This window comes from Macaca mulatta, chromosome 13 (genome assembly GCF_049350105.2).
Source record: "Macaca mulatta isolate MMU2019108-1 chromosome 13, T2T-MMU8v2.0, whole genome shotgun sequence".
Lineage (NCBI taxonomy): Eukaryota > Metazoa > Chordata > Mammalia > Primates > Cercopithecidae > Macaca > Macaca mulatta.
The window spans coordinates 81,258,219-81,278,002 of record NC_133418.1 but is presented as its reverse complement, the minus strand read 5'-3'; the positions used below and the strand labels follow the sequence as shown (position 1 = coordinate 81,278,002).

The following is a 19,784-nucleotide window of genomic DNA, read 5'->3' as shown; positions in this document are numbered from 1 at the left end:
ATTGTGGGAAGTTAGTTTTTTGTTCTATAATATAAAAGGCCATTTGTTGGGACAATTGGCAAAATTTAAATATGGACTGCATATTCGATTAAAGCATTGTATCAACATTCTATTTCCTGAATTTGATCGTGTTATGGTTATAAAATTAATAAAAGACACAGATATAGCAAATATTGCAAAATATTAATAACTGATGAATCGGCCGGGTGCGGTGGCTCATGCCTGTAATCCCAGCACTTTGGGAGACTGAAGAGGGTGGAAAACCTGAGGTCAGGAGTTCGAGACCAGCCTGACCAATATGGTGAAACCCTATCTCTACTAAAAATACAAAAATTAGCCAGGCATGGTGGCGGGTACCTGTAATCCCAGCTACTCAGGAGGCTGAGGCAGAAGAACTGCTTGAACCTGGGAGGCAGAGACTGCAGTGATCACGCCACTGCACTCCAGCCTGGGCAACAGAGAGAGACTCCGTCTCAAAAAAAAAACAAAAACAAAAAAAAAACGATGAATCTAGGTAGAGCGTACATGGCTATTCATTGAACTAGTCTTGAAACTTTGCTGTTGATTTAAATTTTTTCAAAATAAAAACTTTTAAAAACTGATTTTCCCCAAATGAAGCAAGCCTCTATTACATTAGCTAACTGTCCTGTCAAAAAATTACACTTTGCCCAATACTTTAAAATAAAAAAGAATCCAATGATAGCGTAAAGCTCCTCGTACTTCGGCCATTCCCTGTGAAAGAGCAGCTGAGCAGGATATTTTCCTGTTTGACCACAGTCAAGGAAGACTGAGCACAAGCAAGAAATCCCGCATTATAACACATATACACACATGTACACGGAAAAAAGAATCATTTTGGCAGGGCACGGTGGCTCACGTCTGTAATCTTAGCACTTTCGGGGACCGAGGCAGGCAGATCACGAGGTCAGGAGATCAAGACCATCCTGGCTAACACGGTGAAACCCCATCTCTACTAAAAACACAAAAAATTAGCCAGGCGTGGTGGCACGTGCCTGAAGTCCCAGCTACTTGGGAGGCTGAGGCAGGAGAATCACTTGAACCCAGGAGGTGGAGGTTGCAGTGAGCCGAGACCATGCCACCACACTCCAGCCTGGGTGACAGAGCTAGACTCTGTCTCAAAAGAAAAAAAAAGGAATAATTTCTTGTCAAAAAAGGAAAAAAAAAAAAAAAGATTTGAAGAGGGAACTGAAATTTCACCCTCTTGAGAACCACACAGAAGGAAAAACAAAGGGTATCATTAAACCAGAACACTTGGAAACTACAGCCTCATGTTGTCTTTCCGAAACCAGATTGAGGCATATGAAACAGATAGTATGTAAGGGAAACCACATTTTAACCACTGAGCTCACTGAGAAATATTAAATATAATAGAAGCTATTATTATTTCAAATTTTAAAACTTAAAGAACAGATTGGATACTATCTTAAAACAGCAACAAACAAATTAGGGAGGTAAGAGCTGGAACTGTTTCCATAATAAGCATAATCCATGAAAATTACACTTTGGGGTTGGCAAATAATGATCAATGAAAAGGGAGATAGTTTCTCTTCTGTCCTTTACTGGCAAATTTCATTATGTACAAGCAAGAATTATATGGTAAGAATAAAACCTCAAAGAAAGGCAACAAAACTGAAACTTCAAATAAAGCAAAATGTAGAATAAGTATGTTTTGAAAGAAAAAAAATTATTTCCCATAACACTACTAAACACTTACCTTCTGGGACATGAAAAACTTCAGCTATTGAGCCTAAAATGGTTAAAGCTGAAAATCTAGTTGAGTAGGAAGATCCAGGAAACAATGCTTCAAAAAGACTGTTACAAATGGATGACATGAAATTCTTAAAAAAAAAAAAAAAAATTACAGTAAGTATAATTACGTCACAATAGGTTATATTCATAGTATTAAACACCCTTTTAGAGTGGGTGTTTTTGTTTTTAACGTAAAAATAAAAAATTTCAAAAACGATACTGGTTGTTCACTTTGCTTAATAATTCAGGTTAGTACCCTTGACCATAAGCTATATCATGACTTTAATAAACCCTATATTTGCAGAGTCAACAAGAAGTACAATTTCTATTGTAGCCCAGACAGATACGTACACTTTTTTTTTTTAAGACACAGTCTCACTGGGTTCAACAGCCCTAGTCTTCACTGCCTCTACCGAAGATCCCCGCATTCATTTCCAGGGTGAAGAACATGCAACCTTGGGGATTTATCCTTTAGGTCCCCACAAGCCCTAAGAGTTTATTAGGTTATTAATTCTATTAGGTTTCAAAGGAATAGGGCCATTACTGAAAAATATCCTAGTTAAACTACTTTTAATTATAAGTGAAACAGGATTCACATTAAAACACAACAAGGGCCAGGCGTAGTGGCTTATGCCTATAATCCCAGCAATTTGGGAGGCTGAGGCGGGCGGATCACCTGAGGTCAGGAGTTCGAGACCGGCCTGGCCAACATGATGAAACCCCGTCTCTACTAAAAATACAAAAATTAGCCCGGTGTGGTGGCGGGCACCTGTAGTCCCAGCTACTCAAGAGGTTGAGGCAGGAGAATTGCTTGAACCCAGGAGGTGGAGGTTGCAGTGAGCCAAGATCACGCCACTGCAGTCCAGCCTGGGTGAAAGAGCAAAACTCCATCTAAAAAACACAAGATCATCCACTAGGAGGTATCATTCAAACTGTATTATCATTTATATGCTTAAATATAGTTCTTCTTTCCTGCAATCAGACTGTAGCCATGATGAAGGTAGGGACCACATTTTTATGTTTGCATCCCTAGTGCTGAGCACACTATCCTACATACATATTAACGCTCAGTATATGCTCTAATCACTTTTAATGGTTCCCAGTGAAGCTTCCAAATCTTCCTTGGCCTATCACTGAAAGCTATCCATTTTCAACTTGATTCTTTGGATTCACTTCCCATTACTCAAGTCCTCCATTCCCTAAGGTATTTTACGTCATTCACACCACTGAATTCACCATTCCCCGAGTTCTCCCTGTACTTTCTTATCTCCAAGCCTTCATTAAGCTAGTACTGGGGGTTGCAGGGAGAAAATACTGAGATTTTGGAGTCAAGAGCAGGTCTGGACTGGAGTTCTGACTCTACCACTTACTAGCTGAGGAACCTTACACAGGTTATTGCACTTCACTGAGCTTCAGCTTTCTCACTTGTTAAGTGGGGATAAGAATGTTATCTCACAGCCTTTTTATTAAAGGTTAAATGAGAACATGGACATCTAACATTTTATAAATGTAGAAGGACTCTAGTTACTACAGTTATTTAGGTATAAAATAATCTCCACTAGACTAGAAGATGTCTTTTTCAACTAATAGCCTCCTCTTCTCCCCCAGCACTTAAAGTCTATCGATTGGCACTGAGCACACCACACACTGTGCTCGGCACCCACTGTTCTGACGATGTGACAGTCATGACAATATAGTGCCAAGGTCACAACCTCCAAAAGCCACAGGTGTGCCAGTAGGGGAAAAGTACCACAACCACGAGACTGACTCAGATTAAGACTCTAAGCACTAATTTTCAAAACATGCATACTTATAAGCACAGACCAAGAAACCATGCATACACGAAAATTCAGAATCTCAATCCAAAAAACAGCTTTTGTATTTCCAAGTACTTAACTGAGTTTTCACAAATCGTCATTTTACCCCTTACAAAAAGAAAGTAAACGAGAAATGCATTGTTAAATCTACCAATGATCTAAGAGAAACTACAAAATAACTAGGCTGGGCATAATATCCAAAATAATCCATAATAATGTTGAGAGTAGGTAGTATGTCATGCCTGTAATCCCACCACTTTGGGAGGTGGAGGCGGGGGAATCACTTGAGGTCAGGATTTCGAAACCAGCCTGGGTAACAAGCAAGAACCCACATCTACAAAAAATTAATTAATTTAAAAGAAATTTTTTTAACTGTCCCACACGCACACTGGGGGCTTCAGTATATATTCTAGTCACTTTTTAAATTTTTATTTATTAATTTTTTGAAGCAGGGTCTCACTGCTCTGTTGCCCAGGATGGAGTGCAGTGGTACAATTAAGGTTCACCGCAGCCCTGACCTCCTGTACTCCAGCAACCTTCAAGCCTCAGCCTTCTGAGTATCTGGGACCACAGGTGCACACCACCATGCCCGTCTCAAGGTTTTTTTTTTTTTTTAATAGAGATGGGGTCTTGCTATGTTGCCCAGGCTAGTCTTGAAGTCCTAGGCTCAAGTGATCCTCCTGCCTCAATCTCCCAAAGTGCTGAGATTACAGGCATGAGCCAGCGCCAGTCGCTTTTAATGACTCCCAGCAAGGCTTTGTAGAGAGATAGTTACATCACTTCTTGGCCTTTTGGCTAAGATCAAGTGGAGAAATACATAGTCTACAAAGAGCTTTTTCATTTAATCCTCAAATCAATCTTTTGAGAAAGGTTACTAATTCTGCTTATAGTTGATGAGACTCAAGTCAGCCAACTAATAAGTGGCAGAATCAGGAGTAAACCTATGTCTTTAAAATTCAGGTTGTGACTTCCCAATCTTAGTCATTGAGATTTTAAGAAGTCAAGCTGATTTTAGCCTTTGAATAGAAATATTCTTTGTTTGATGGCTTTTTATCTTTTAAATACAAAACTTAAAACCAAGGGCATCCATAATAATGTTTAGCGTAAGTAGTGAGCATGTCATAGTTCAAATGTATCATCAATCTATTTATCTACCTCTTTCTCAAAATAAATAGGTAAGTTCTGTCTTCTATCTGGGCCTGAGGAGAAAAAAAGGGTCTGCTTCTCAAAGGCTAGATTTGGGGGAAGAACAGTGAAAAGCTCAATCTGTTCTGCTGAAAAGAAATTCAAGATTGTCAAGCTAAGCCCTGGCCCAGACTGGAGCTGCTGTACCTGGGTTTCCATCCATTTCATTAACACAATGCCCTAAAATCCAGCCCTACTCTTCAAGCTCACTCCAATGTGAGACAGACAGCAAGCTCCCTCCACAGCTGGACCATGGGCCAAGAGTCATTAATACCAAGCCTCTGTAAGTCATCTCAATCTAACGAGAAAACAGCCCAGCAACAGCAGTCTTCTGCCCTGGAGAAGGACGGAGTTCAGTACTATCAATTACCCTTCTGTTAAAGTACTAAATTCATCTGGCCCACATGAGCTGAAAGTGACTGGGGTTAGCCCACTAACGTCATTCTGTAACAGTCCTCCAGTACAACACTGGTTCCATAACCCAGGCTACATCAAGTAGAGCACCAAAGCAGCAGAAGAAATAGGTAATACTCAGCCTGAAGGAAAAAAAGCACAGAAACACAATTTACCGAAAGACTTCCATTTATTTCCCTTTAATGCTTATTCATTATACTTTTTAATTTTTAAAAAAAGTCTATGTTTAGAAATATATCACCTACCTTATACTGCTGTAAAGAAACAGAAGGGTGCTGTTTGGTTAACTCCTTCTCTGGTTCATGTTTGGATTTATTCTGCTCCAATTTATAAAGTACCTGAGAACTTTCCTGTATTCTACAAAACAACTTTTGAGACAAAGGAAATGAAGCAAAGGTGAGCCACACATTAAATTTAAATGTCAGCCTGAGAGGCAAATTCTTTAGAATAAAACGTCAGGCAAGGAGAGCACTGATTTTTAATCTCTTAATATTTTATAATGTTTCTTTTTGATGGAAAATAATTTTTATACCAAAAACAAAGTTGTTATTGCAAAGCAGAATACTATTATTAAACCACAGTTCTATTTCCTTTAAGTTGGCACAAACCTGAAGATGATATAGTCATTTCCCTACTTTACCAATTCTTCACCCCATAAATGTGTTGCGCAATTAATTCAAGTTGGATTATTTGATAATGATCACTTTATGAGGTGCTTAAAACTATAAAAATGCAAGGGCATTCTTTCTCCTGTTACCAATTTTTCTTAAAACTACCTTAACTCCAGCATTAGATTTTTTCTTTACAAAAAAGAACCCAAGGTTGATTTACTACACCAAAATGAAAGGCCTTTTGGCCATGTGTGGTGGCTCATGCGTGTAACCGCAACACTTTGGGAGGCTGAGGTGGGAGGACCACTAGAGCCCAGGAGTTTAAGACCAGCCAGGGCAACAGAGCGAGACCCTATCTCTAAAAAAAAAAAAAAAAAATTAAACATTAGACAGGCATGGTGGTATGCCCCTGTCGTCCTAGCTACTTCAGAGGCTGGGGAGGAAGAATTGCTTGAGCCCGGGAGGTGGAGGGTACAGTGAGCTATGATCACACTACTGCACTCCAACCTGGGTGACAGAGCAAGACCCTTTTTTTTTCTTTTTTTTTTTCTTTTTGGAGACTGAGTCCCACTCTGTCGCCCAGGCTGGAGTGGTACAATCTCGGCTCACTGCAACCTCCGCTCCTAGGTTCAAGCAATTCTCCTGCCTCAGCCTCCCAAGTAGCTAGGACTACAGATGCACACTGCCACGTGCGGCTAATTTTTTTGTATTTTAGTAGTGATGGGGTTTCACTGTGTTGCCCAGGCTGATCCTGAACTCCTGAAAAAAAATGGTGGGGGGAGGGGTGTGTGCTTTCCACTCTGGATTTTAATCCCAAATGTAAGCTTTATGGAATCAGAGAAAAGGTCATAGAAGGGCCATCATGAACAGATGCGGTAGCCCAATTCCATGACCATTCCCACATGCTCCCAAAATCTGGGCTCTTTTTAAAAACCATTTCCCAAACAAAGTTCACCACTTCCCTATGCCTTCTGATGGGAAATTCTACCTTTTTAAGAAGTGAACAGATCTGTTGCCGCACTCCTGGAGACTGGCTGTTAAGATTGTATGTAATAAAGAACTGAATCCACTGCATTTCTTCCATGGAAACAATTTCTGTGCTTCGATTACTTTCACAAAGCAAGCCTAATGTATCTATCCTTACCTAAAAAACATCAAGCAATAAAACATTAATTTTCCAAGAAAAAAGCAAAACCTAAATCACTTGAATTGTTTAATTACTTACATAGGCTACAAAAGGAAAAAAATAAACTTCAGTTCACCAATAGGTACCTCAGAAAGGTTTCTTAATCTCAAAGATCCTTGTGTTATTTCCTATACAATTTTTTTATTAAACGTGTAAATTGGGGATTTATAAAATGCAACAATCAAAGATTTTTATTCCATGGTAATGCTCAGCTTCATTCCTTTTTCTCTTTTTTTCCAGTGACCCCCTTTACCCCATCACCTCACTCTTAAATTACTGCCAGGCACTTCTAACTGGTTTCCTGGTTTCTTTCTGCTCCCACTCTGGAAATTCATGTTTCCACTAATGTAATTCCTTGCTGAAAACAGAGTGGCTTTGGTTTAGCTTCATAAAACCAGCTGGTGTCTGGGAACCAATGAAGTTTTTAGCCTAACATTAGACCTTTCCAAAAAATGTCCAAAACACTCCACCCCGATAAGCAATGTTCTTAATCATCCTCCAGACCTTGCTCATTTGGGTCCCTCCATTTTGTATGCTGCTCCAAGGCTTCCTCTTTTCTAATCGTATCTATCACTTTCCTAATCAAGCACCACCTGCTCTGATCAGTCTCTTCTGAGCCTCCCAAGCAAGTCCTTATGTATTTAAGGGCACATGATGGCATGCTTGTATCTGTACTGTCAGTTCTAAGAGTTTCCAGTTGTTTTATGCAAGTTTTCTTACATCCTCAACGAAACCTGCAGTAGCTTGAAGAAAGGGTCTACTGAAAGTTTAGTTGGGAGACTAGGGTTTCTACTCATTCTCTTTATGAACTCCCTAAAACAGTGTAGGACATAATGTAGGGGCCTCTACATTGAACTGCTACATGAAAGGGATCTACTGCACCTACAAATCCAGGTAATTTTCTTTACTTACTTGACAATGCTGATGAATTAAGCCTTGCTTTATTCTTGCACCAGACACGAGGTTCTCCCAGGTATCAGTAGCAGACTGAAGATGTCCATGAGCTCTAGCTATTCGCAGACATGCCATCAAAGCTCCCAGAGCCCCCCTGCTATTACAAGACCCTAAGGATGGGAAAGATTGCTCTTGTCCTGAAAGCACAGTAACAAAGACCATTACCATATTATGCAATGACTACTATAATTATCAGCTGCTAATTTTCGTGTTTCCAATTAACATTTTATTTCAATAAATGAAAATCACATTTTAAACTCATTTCTAACATAAATTAAAGTTCCTATTCTAAAATAAATCATTATTTAAAATGATTTGTCCTTTTGTCAATCGTTTCAGGTAAGCATAATTCTCTTATTGTTAACATAAACAAATCATTATTTACCTGCTAACATTTTTACTTTTTCCCTAACACTTAGAAAATGAATCAGGAAGTAAATCAGGAAAAAAAATCAGGTGGAGAAATAAACACATCAGTGGCTACAGACTTATTATTGCTCTAAAAGTAAACACTGAACCTCTCTGCACATTTTAGAGTGACTGTTTTTCACTAGTAAAGAAGATTTAAAAAGGAACACAAACAGTCTGCTGGTTTGAGACGCTAGCACATCAGCCATTACCAGGAAGACAGGGCAACTTGATATAAAAATAAAGACAACCTTACTTCAGAACAGATTCTTGAATCCTGAATTTCAGATGGCTTTTCAAAAAGTCAAGAACAACTGTTGTCAAAAATTACAAAAAATGGCTTATTTTCACATACAGGAATCAAATTTTCCTGCTACCTCATGGCTACTCTTTGAAGTACTGAAAGTTTTTAACAATTTTAGTTGAAAATATTTCTTAAAATCACACTGTACAATACATTTTTGCTTTGTTAAACAATATAATAATTTTAAGATTTATACAATGTGTCATGATCATCACTTTACACATCCTGAATTATGCTTGAATTTGCAGTGATTCCTGTAGGGTTTGTGAGTTTCAATGGGATGTCTACCCCTATTGTAAATAACTATAGATGGCTATTTCTTGAGATCATGCCTCTGAATTTTGTCACTTCCCCAGAGAAAAGAACTTGCTACTGCCAAGTTACCTGTCTTTAACCTTGCCTAACACAGTTTTTAATTATTGTTTCAATCACTTGAATAAGCACATTATATAAGACACACAAACTTTTATTCCAGTAATACAACAAAATAAATTCAGAACTTGAAAAAATGAATTAAAACCCTGTAATAAAGGAAAGTTTATCATTGTAAGTGGAATTATTCTTTAGCTTGTAGAAATGACTTCAGCCAAAAAACTCCATTCAGCTTTATACAGGAACATTCGTTTCAAACTGAGACATCTATCATTAATCTCCTCCTTTACTATTTATAGAAGTGGTATTTAAATTTAAATATGATTAGCATCTGCATAGCTACCTACATTTAAGTATTATAATTAGAAATTACTAAAACAAAAATGCATTTTTCTTACCAGTTTTAGCATCAATAGAAGTCTGAAGAATCTTTACCATGTACTGTAAGCTTTCAGGGCTGTAACTTAGTAATTTTGGCAAGTAATAATCAATCACGTAAGATTTTTGATCCAAGTTTCCTTCACACAGTATAAAAAGGAGAGGAGAAACCCAAGTCTCATGCCACTGGTCAATCCAAGAACTCTCAGCAGTCTGGGATTTCAAATGACTCTTATGATTTTTAAACATGGTTTCCAAGAGGTCACTTGCATAAGGTACCAATGACTGGTCCCCCATCACCTCTAAGATTTGAGATGGAATAGTTTTATCTATAGCCAGAATATGTTCAATTCCTATGCACTCTACCAAACAACCAAGGCACATGTACTTTCCTTTAATATGCCATTCCAATCGCAGAAGACACTCAGTCAGTTTCACAAAGAAAGGATCAGGGACCAAACCTGCACCTTCCACAGTGAGCCGGTGCATTTGGAGAAGGTTTTTGAACATGATTTTGGTTTGGTGTCTTAGAGCATCCAATGGATGTTCCCAATGGGTATAGACATATTCCAAAAGTCTCCCAACTATACTTGAATTCCCATTCAGGCTGTCCCTTAGGCTGGGGGAACTTGATTCAAGGACTTGTATGGCTGAATTAGTCCAGGATGCCATGATTCTAGACAGAAACATTTCCAGCGTTGGCTCTTTAATCCTGAAGAAAAACAAGCCATGATCCATTATTGTAAACTGATTAGTAAAATAAATTTCATTTTAGAACAATTTAGACTTTAAAAATATTAAATACAAAGAATGAGCACAAATTTCAATTATTAAATTTACAAGAACAAAAAACTACAAGTAAAGACAAAATCGATCTCAAATTTGTGTATGAATCTTTTTACCTTGTAAAAAGTAATCCAGAAAGGAGTTCAAGACCAGCCTAAGCAATATAGTGAAACCCCATCTCTATAAAAATTTTAAAAATTAGCTGGGTGTGGTGACACACACCTGCAATCCCAGCTACTTGGGAGGCTGAGGTGGGAGGATTGCTTGAGCTCACAAGTGAGACTGCAGTGAGCTGTGCTCACACCACTACACTCCAGCCTGGGTAACAGACTTTGTCTCAAAAATAATGATAATAGTCCAGGAAAGGACATAGGGAAATTTGGGGGATGATGGAAATATTCACTCTCTTGATTGTGATGATGATTACATGTGTAATTTATTTATTTATTTATTTATTTATTTATTTATTTTTGAGACGGGGTCTTGCTCTGTCACCCTGGCTGGAGCACAGGGGCACAATCTCGGCTCACTGCAACTCCTGCCTCCCAGGTTCAAGCGATTCTCCTGCCTCAGCCTCCCCAGTAGCTGGGATGACAGGCACATGCCACGACACCTGGCTAATTTTTTGCATTTTTAGCAGAGACGGGGTTTCACCATGTTGACCAGGTTGGTGTTGAACTCCTGACCTCAAGTGATCCACCTGCCTGAGATTTGCACACCTGGGATTACAGGCGTGAGCCACCATGCCTGGCCTATACATGTAATTTAAAACATAAGGAAAGCCAAGGGTTGGAGATGGTTGGGGGAATGGGGCTTCTCTGTGATAAAAATATTCTGAAGTTGTTTGAATTAACTTTTATGTTTAAGAAATTTTAGAAATGTTGACAGTTTATCAGACTTGTGAGGATCACTTTAGATTACCTATGTTAATGTTCTTCATAAATTCTAAAGCACTACACATGTAGAAATTTTTATAGTTTTAAAAAACGATGGTAAAAACAAATTTGAAAAAATGTTTTAAAGAAAAAAGATAGCATGAAGAATATTAAAAATTAATTTTTGAAATGCTGGTGGTTGTACAACTCTGTGAATAAGCTAATAAAGTGAATTGTACACTTTAAATTTATGAATTGCATAATATATTAATTATGGCTCCAGTATGTAAAAAATTATTTTAATTTTCCTCCTTTATTCATATGTTTATTATTATCAAGCTGTATATATGTTTTGACATTTCATATATGTGATCACTTTCAGCTATTATGGCAAAAACACCACAAAAATACAAAATACAGCCCCATGAAGTCAGAAGACCTTCTAATATTGCTGTCTCAGGTTCTTATTAGCAATATGCTCTTAGGTAAGCATTTACTTTTCTAAGTCTCCCTTTGCCCATTCAACAAATTAGATTTCTTATCCTACATAGTAGACATATGAGGATCACGTTAGATTACCTATGTTGAAGTTCTTTATAAATTCTAAAGTACTATACATATAAAACTTTTATAGTTTTAAAAAATGATAACATTGAAAATGTTAAAAATTAATTTTAGAAATGTTCCTCACTGGCTAACCTACAGCAATAATTTCATTTATTTATTTTTTTGAGATAGGATCTCACTCTGTCACCCAGGCTTGAGTGCAGTGGCACAATCATACCTCACTGCATCCTTGGCCTCCTGGGCTCAGGCAATCTTCCCACCTCAGCCTCCCAAGTAGCTGAGACTACAGGTGCATGCCACCACACCCAGCTAAGTTTTAAAAGTTTTGTACAGAGAGGGTCTCACTATGTCACCCAGGCTGGTTTTGAACTCCTGGCCTCAAGTGATCCTCTTACCTCAGCCTACCGGGACGGTAGCTGGGATTACAGGCACAAGCCACTCTAGCTTTTGGACTACATCTTTTAAATGTCTTACAAGTGAAACAAAATATGAGACAATAGCATCAAAACTCACTGTGAACTCAAGGTGAACAAAACATGTGCGGTATCCAAGAGAAGGGCCTCCCCACTCCGACCCATGCTCCCATTCTGCCAGTCCAACATGGCAAGTGTCCCCTGACATAGGAATAAGACAGCTGACCCAGAGACGTTACCACAACAGAGGCTTCTGCAACTGCTCATAAACCACTCGGGGACGCTGGTGCAGTCCACTGAATGAAGAAGCACACTGCTAATCTGGAAAAATATAGCAGAGCTAATACACATAAAGCTTTTAAAACTTTTCAGAGATATTTCAAAATACAAACCCAAACATCTCTTTCCCCTGAAAAATCCTAGGAAAAATGACTAAACCCAAAGATAAAATACCCACAAATGTCATTATTATTATATTAGTATTAAAGGAATAAAATTACATCAAGTACGTGAATGATTTTGCTGGTTGGAATGTACTGGCAGAGCACAACACATCGCCACCTGCAGGTGGATAAGCTTAACAACTCTTTTTTTGGGGGTTTTTTTTTTTAAACAAATGCTTTTAGAGGTGATTTGAGAAATAAACATCTTCATCTTATTCAAAGATAATTACTTTGTGTGATCTCATAAAATAATGCACATATATTTTTCTAAGGTAAGGTAAAAAGATAAAATAAGTTTCCATATAATATAGCAAGCAAAAAAAGAAACCTACTAGTAAAAAATACAAGGATTGTGGCCTAAATTATCAAATTATACTTTCTATAAGAAGCAAATTTACTGAAAAATTGACTCTATCTAGCATGCTTCCTGTCTAAAGTACATGATTTGGGTTATACTTAATAAAAAACACATTTATCAGAAAAGTTATTACTGTGTATGTATCTATACATTAATATGCATAATTTTAACATTAAAAATATCTTTTAACATATTAATGAGAGATGACACTGAACAAACAGCACTAGAAAAAACTAAAAGAATATACATCAAAAATGTTTATAGTGATTATCTTTGTGAGATGGACTTACAGGTGACTGTTATTGTCTTCTTGTTATTGTCGCTTTATCTGAAATTTTGGAATTGTCTCTTATAAGAGAAAAGGGTCATCAGAAGGAACCAGACAATGCAAAAAAAATTCTTTTAATTCCCTTCTTTAAAAATATTTTTAATTTTTTTTTTAAGTCTCACTCTGCTGCCCAGGCTGGTGCAATCTTATCTCACTGCAGCCTTAAACTCCTGGGCTCAAGCGATCCTCCCACCTCAACCTCTCAAGAGCTGGGACTACAGGTGTGCACCACCATATCCAGCTAACTTTTTTATTTTTTGTAGAGACAAGGTGTAGCTAAACTCCCCAGGCTAATCTCAAACTCCTGGCCTCAAGTGACCCGCCTGCCTTGGCCACCCAAAGTGTTGGGATTATAAGTGTGAGCCACTGCACCAAGCCAAAAATATTTTTTAAACATACTCTAACTCTCAATAAAGTACAATTCTAAAAAGGAGATGCACTTACCAAATGAGGAATCTTTTCAGATGGGTGAAACATAGTCTTAATAAAAAGAATAATAGCTAATCCAGATGTGCTCTGTACAGTCTGTAATAGATCATCTATTTGGCAAAAAAGAAGACAGCTTATGTTAAATAATGAATATTCTGTTACAGTGGAAAGAGCAGATGCTGAGCAGCCAGATAGGCCTGGCTACAATTTCTAGTCTGACCACTTCCTGGGTGAATAGGTCTTACATAAATTATTTTAAATCCCACAAGCTCTGTTTTCTCTTCTGTAAAATGGGATAACTCTTAACTGACACAGTGTCAGGTTTAGATGAACAATGAATATAAAGGCTTTTTAGAAGCAGTCTCACTCTGTTGCCAGGTCGGAGTGCAGTGGCATGATCTTGGCTCACGGCAACCTCTACCTCCCGGGTTCAAGCGATTCTCCTGCCTCAGCCTCCCGAATAGGTAGAATTACAGGCGCGTGCCACCACACCCAGCTAATTTTTGCATTTTTAGTAGAGATAGGGTTTCACCATGTTGGCCATGATGGTCTCAATCTCTTGACCTTGTGATCCGCCCGCCTCGGCCTCCCAAAGTGTTGGGATTACAGGCGTGAGCCACCGCGCCTGGCCGAATATAAAGGCTTTTAAGCCCAGCATATAGATACTCAATAAATGTGATTCCTTCCTCTCTCCTCTAACATACACTTTCTTCCTCTCCAACTACTGCTTCCCAGAACACCTAACAGCAACACCACCTGTCCCTTCCTCTCCACCAATGCCTCTGTATCCCAATCACCACAGACATAGACTTTTTCAAAAAGAGATTTCAGGGCTTGTGTAAAGAATGTACATAAGTGCTAACTACAAACTTTGCTAGCACTGACACTGTACCCATAGCAACCAGTTTTGACTTGGTATCTTCTTTTTGTTTTATCTCTATTAGCCTCTAATACCATGGTGAATTGTTCAACCTGGGGAAAGAAGTATGACATCATAAACTACGTACTAAATATCCATTCTGCCCTTTATCCCTGATAACAAAACTGTGACTTTGATTGGGGAAGCCACATGCCCAGCCAAAAGCTGGATACCTGCTTCTTCAATCTTCTTTGCAACTAAAGGTAAGTATATAAGAGGGTTCAGGCCAATTGGATGTAAGCCAGTCACTTGAATATCCTGATTAAAAGTAAAGACGCAACTGGCCTTCCTTCTTCCTGCCTTGAATACACATCTGGAGCTACAGCAGTCATATGGCAATCACAAGGCAATAAACGTGGGAGAAAGCCAACCTGCTGAAGATGGCACAGCAGAAAAGCAGAAAATGTGTGGGTCATACACTGCCTATACCAGTTCAGGATCAACTGTCTCTGAACTTCTTATGTGGGAAAGGAGGTTTGGTTTTCAGTTACTTGCAGCTAAACACTTTACTGATCATGAACTTCAAAATGCTAGAAAAGAATAGTACTGATTAGGTGCCATCAACTTTTCAGAAAAGAAGCTATTTCTTTTTTTTTTTTTTTTTTTTTGAGACAGAGTCTTGCTCTGTCACCAGGCTGCAGTGCAGTGGCATGATCTTGGCTCACAGCAACCTCCGCCTCCTGGGTTCAAGTGATCCCCCTGCCTCAGCCTCCCGAGTAGCTGGGACTACAGGTGCATGCTGCCACATCCGGCTATTTTTTTTTTTTTTCGTATTTTAGTGGAGACGGGATTTCACCACGTTGGCCAAAATGGTCTCAATCTCTTGACCTTGTGATCAGCCCGCCTTGGCCTCCCAAAGTGCTGGGATTACAGGCATGAGCCACCACGCAAGGCTGAAGCATATTAAAATCATGTATTCTCTACATTTCATTAGTTAGAGAATCTTTTTTAGACTAACACAGTCCTCTTTTAAAAAGTAAATAACCTCTGAAAAGTTTTCTGTAAGTTACGTCTTAATAAAAGTAACTTCAACTACTTTCCTTTCAATACCTGAGAACTCAGGCAAAAAGAAAAATGGAAATACTAATTGGACAAAATATAGCTAAGACTTTCGTTACCAGGGTTAAAAACACAAAGAGGCTGGGCGCGGTGGCTCACACCTGTAATCCCAGCACTTTGGGAGGCCAAGGCAGGCAGATCACCTGAGGTCAGGAGTTCTAGACCAGCCTGGCCAACATGGTGAAACCCCATCTGTACTAAAAATACAAAAAAAAAAAAAAAAAAAATTAGCCAGGCATGGTGGTGCACACCTGTAATCCCAGCTACTCGGGAGACTGAGGCAGGAGAATCACTTGAATCTGGGAGGCAGAGGTTGCAGTGAGCCAAGATCGCGCCACTGCACTCCAGTGTGGGCAACAGAGACAGAATCCATCACAGACAAAAAAAAAAACACAAACAATGAGATGCTATTGTTTTCCAATCAGCCTAGCAAAACCAGAGTCAGTTATTGTTTTTCACTAACAAGAGCTCTAAAGAGATCCATTAGCATGTTTTTAATTAAGTTACATTCATACATATATTACCATATAGAATGGGAGGTGAAAAGAGAATAATTCAACTTTTTATATAAATACTTGTGTTAGGTATCACTTTTTGTTAATCTTATAATAATAAACCACAGATTCAAAAAAAGTGACAGAAAACAAATTTATAGCTTAATAAATTATTTAAAAGTGATCACCCTTGAACCTATCTTCCAAGGCAAGAAATAGAACTCAGCTACTCAGGCTAGGCACAGTGGCTCACACATATAATCCCAGCACTTTGGGAGGCCAAGGTGAGCAGATCACTTGAGGCAAGGAGTTTGAGAACAGCCTGGCCAACATGACGAAACCCTGTCTCTACTAAAAATACAAAAAATTTGTCAGGTGTGGCGGCACCCTCCTGTAATCCCAGCTACTCAGAAGCTGAGGCACGAGAATCGCTTGAACCTGGGAGGTGAAACCCAAGATGTGGAGGTTGCAGTGAACCAACATCACGCCACTACACTCTAGTCTGGGCAGCAGAGTGAGATTCGGTCTCAAAAAAAATAAAATAAAATAAAATAAAATCATGTAATGCAGGGCCTCCCTCCATTTTGGGAGGCTGAGTAAGGATACATTCCACACCTTAGTTAAGTATCACTTTTCATACTGTTAGTAGGAAAAGCTGATTGGCACTCAATTTTAACTGTCAATTATATATCATTTGTATATAATTTGTTACACTTACCATCGCTTAAAAACTTGGTAAAAATACTCAGCAATCCACACATATTTTGCCATATGGGAGAATTGGAAGCCTTCCAAAGATTTCCCTGGAAATCTTGTACTTTCTGTACTAACATCATTGAAACTCTAATGCCTACCAATAAGTCATTCATCAACTGTGTTTGAATAATATGATTTCCAGCACATTTTCTATAAAGAAGAAAAGACATTATTACAAAAGGAAATTCAAACAAAAATGTAAACATTTCTAATTCCCAGCAAAATAAATACATTCCTCAAAGGCCCGAAATCAATTTTAAATTATGATAATTTATTCCTCTCTCTTCCATTCCTACAAACATTCCAATTATGTGGATACTAACTGCAAACTTTCAACACCCTTTACTTATCAACATGTCCCTCTTTCTCAGCCAACAACTAACTTTACTTCTTCTAGGGCAAAGGTAAGAAATCAAGAATGAATGACAGAACTTGGGCTGGGTGAAGTGGCTCACACCTGTAATCCCAGCACTTTGGGAGGCCGAGGCAGGCAGATCATTTGAGGTCTGCAGTTGGGACCAGCTTGGCCAACATGGCGAAACCGTGTGTCTACTAAAAATACAAAAATTAGCCAGGTGTGGTGGTACATGCCTGTAATCCCAGCTACTCAGGGGGCTGAGGCAGGAGAATCACTTGAACCCCAGAGGCAGAGGGTGCAGTGAGCCAAGATGGCACCATTGCACTCCAGCTGGGCGACAAAGCAAGACATCATATTTAAAAAAAAAAAAAAAAAAAAAAAAAGAATGACATAACTTACAAACTTGAACACTCTCTCAACGTTGATATATTTTCCCTCCCTGGCTTTTTTTTTTCTTTTTTGAGATAGAGTCTCGCTCTGTCGCCCAGGCTGGAGTGCAGTGGTGCAATCTGGGCTCACTGCAACCTCCACTTCCCAGGTTCAAGCAATTCTACTACCTCATCCTCCCAAGTAGCTGGGATTACAAGCAAGCCATCATGCCCGGCTAATTTTTATATTTTTAGTAGAGACAGGGGTTTTGCCATGTTGGCCAGGCTGGTCTCGAACTCCTGAACTCAAGTGATCCGCCTGCCTCGGCCTTCCAAAGTGCTGAGATTACAGGTGTGAGAAACCATGTCCGGCCCCTCCCTGACTTCTAAAATGTCAGGCTCTCTCGCAGATTTTCCCCTACTTCACCAGCACTCCTTCTCAGATACCTTCACTAATTCATCCTCTTCTCCCTAATCTTTTTACGTTAGGAAAGTCCAGGACTCAGTCTTTATTCCTCTTCTTTTCTCCATCTAATTCTCTCCCTTGCTGATCTCTTTAGTTCATCAGCTTTAAATTATAATCTACGTGCTGATAATTCCCAAATTTTTATCTCCAACCCAGACCTCTGTCTAATTCCTTTCTGGCATATCTAACTTCCCGATATTTTTACTTGGATGTCTAACAGACATCTCTAAATAAGTGAACTTATCTTCAACTCCAAATCTGCTGTACCTGCTGCATCTTTATCCTACAAAAACACTGTAATCATCCTTGCCGCCCCTCCTCTCCATTTCATCTATAGGAAAATCCTGTTGGTTCTACCTTCAAAATACATCTAGAATCAGACCAACTCCATTGCTGTATCTTGGCCTGAGCCACTCTCATCTCTCCCTTGGGTTACTGCCATAGCCTCCTAACTGGTCTCTTGCAGCTTCTGTCCTTCCCTCTCAGTCAGTTCTCAACACAGCAAAACACAGAATAATCCTATTAAGGCAAAAGTTAGGAAAAACAACTTGGTAGTTTCTCAAAAACTTCAACATAGAATTATCTTATGAGTCCACTCTTATGTATATACCCAAAAGAGCTAAAAGCAGAGACTCAAAGATATACTTGTACATCAATGTTTATAGCAAAATTATTCACAATAGCCTAAAGGTAGAAACAGACCAAATGTCCATCGACAGACGGATTAACATGTGGTCTACACATACAATGGGATATTATTCGGCCACAAAAAGGAATGAAATTCTGATATATGCTACAAACGTGGATGACCCTTGAAAACACACCTGTAATCCCAGAACTTTGTGGGGCTGGGGCAGGGGCACTGCTTGAGCTTAGGAGTTTGAAACCAGCCAGGGCGACATGGTGAAACCCTATTTCTACCAAAAATATAAAAACAGGGCATAGTGGTGGACGTCTGTGGTCCCAGCTACTCCAGAGGCTGAGGTGGAAGGATCGCTTGAGCTTGGGGGGCAGAAGTTGCAGTTAGCCACGATCCTGCACTCCAGCTTGGGTGACAGAGCCAGAACTTGTCTCAATAAAAAAAAAAAAAAAAAAAAAAGGAAACATAAATGAAATCAGCCTGATACAAAAGGACAAATATTATATGATTCATAAGAATCACCTAGAATACGCAAATTCAAAAAGACAGAAAGTAGAATAGAGATTACTTGGGTCTACAGGAAATGACTTTTTTTAAAAAAATAAAATTTCCTTTCTTTTGGACACACTGAACTTGAGGTACCTGTAGAACATCCAAGCTGAGATGTCCACAAGTCAACTGTCAACTGATCTCCATCAGTCTACCACTCAGGAAAGAGATCTAACTTGGAGTAATAAATTTGGGAATCCTGAGTATATAGGTGGTGGCTGACACCAAAGTGGACGTTATTAAGCAGTTCAAACAAACAAAATGAAAAGGACAGAACCCATCTTTACATGATGACCATAAAAAGAAGAGCCAAAAAGGAGAAGAAGAGACAAAGAGCTCCTGCTATGGCAAAAGGCTACCATGAGTGAAAGACGATGATGTACAGGTATTATTTCTGCTCTCTCCCAGAACCTCCTCAAACCAACAGCCATGGGATTTAAAATGTAAAAAGATAAATTCTAAAGGCAACCAATATGCAACAAGACAATAATAATAATATTTCAGAAGTTGCAAAGCAGATGATGAGTGATAACTGACAGCAGAATCAAGAAAAGTGGACGCTCAGCCAGGGAACAAG

At 38.9% G+C, this 19,784-nt stretch overlaps 1 protein-coding gene across 24 annotated transcripts in view; it reads right to left on the bottom strand.

Moving 5' to 3' along the window:
- Positions 1-19,784, bottom strand: part of THADA (THADA armadillo repeat containing) — a 356,821-nt gene that overhangs the window by 326,166 nt on the left and 10,871 nt on the right. For all 24 annotated transcript variants that reach the window (XM_077959640.1, XM_077959647.1, XM_077959639.1 and 21 more), the window contains 8 exons: positions 16,789-16,976; positions 13,614-13,708; positions 12,141-12,361; positions 9,420-10,111; positions 7,896-8,074; positions 6,786-6,941; positions 5,432-5,554; positions 1,736-1,859 (listed from right to left, as the gene is read on the bottom strand). In XM_077959640.1, the coding sequence (XP_077815766.1) occupies positions 1,736-1,859; positions 5,432-5,554; positions 6,786-6,941; positions 7,896-8,074; positions 9,420-10,111; positions 12,141-12,361; positions 13,614-13,708; positions 16,789-16,976 (1,778 nt within the window). The remainder of the gene's footprint in view (positions 1-1,735; positions 1,860-5,431; positions 5,555-6,785; positions 6,942-7,895; positions 8,075-9,419; positions 10,112-12,140; positions 12,362-13,613; positions 13,709-16,788; positions 16,977-19,784) is intronic.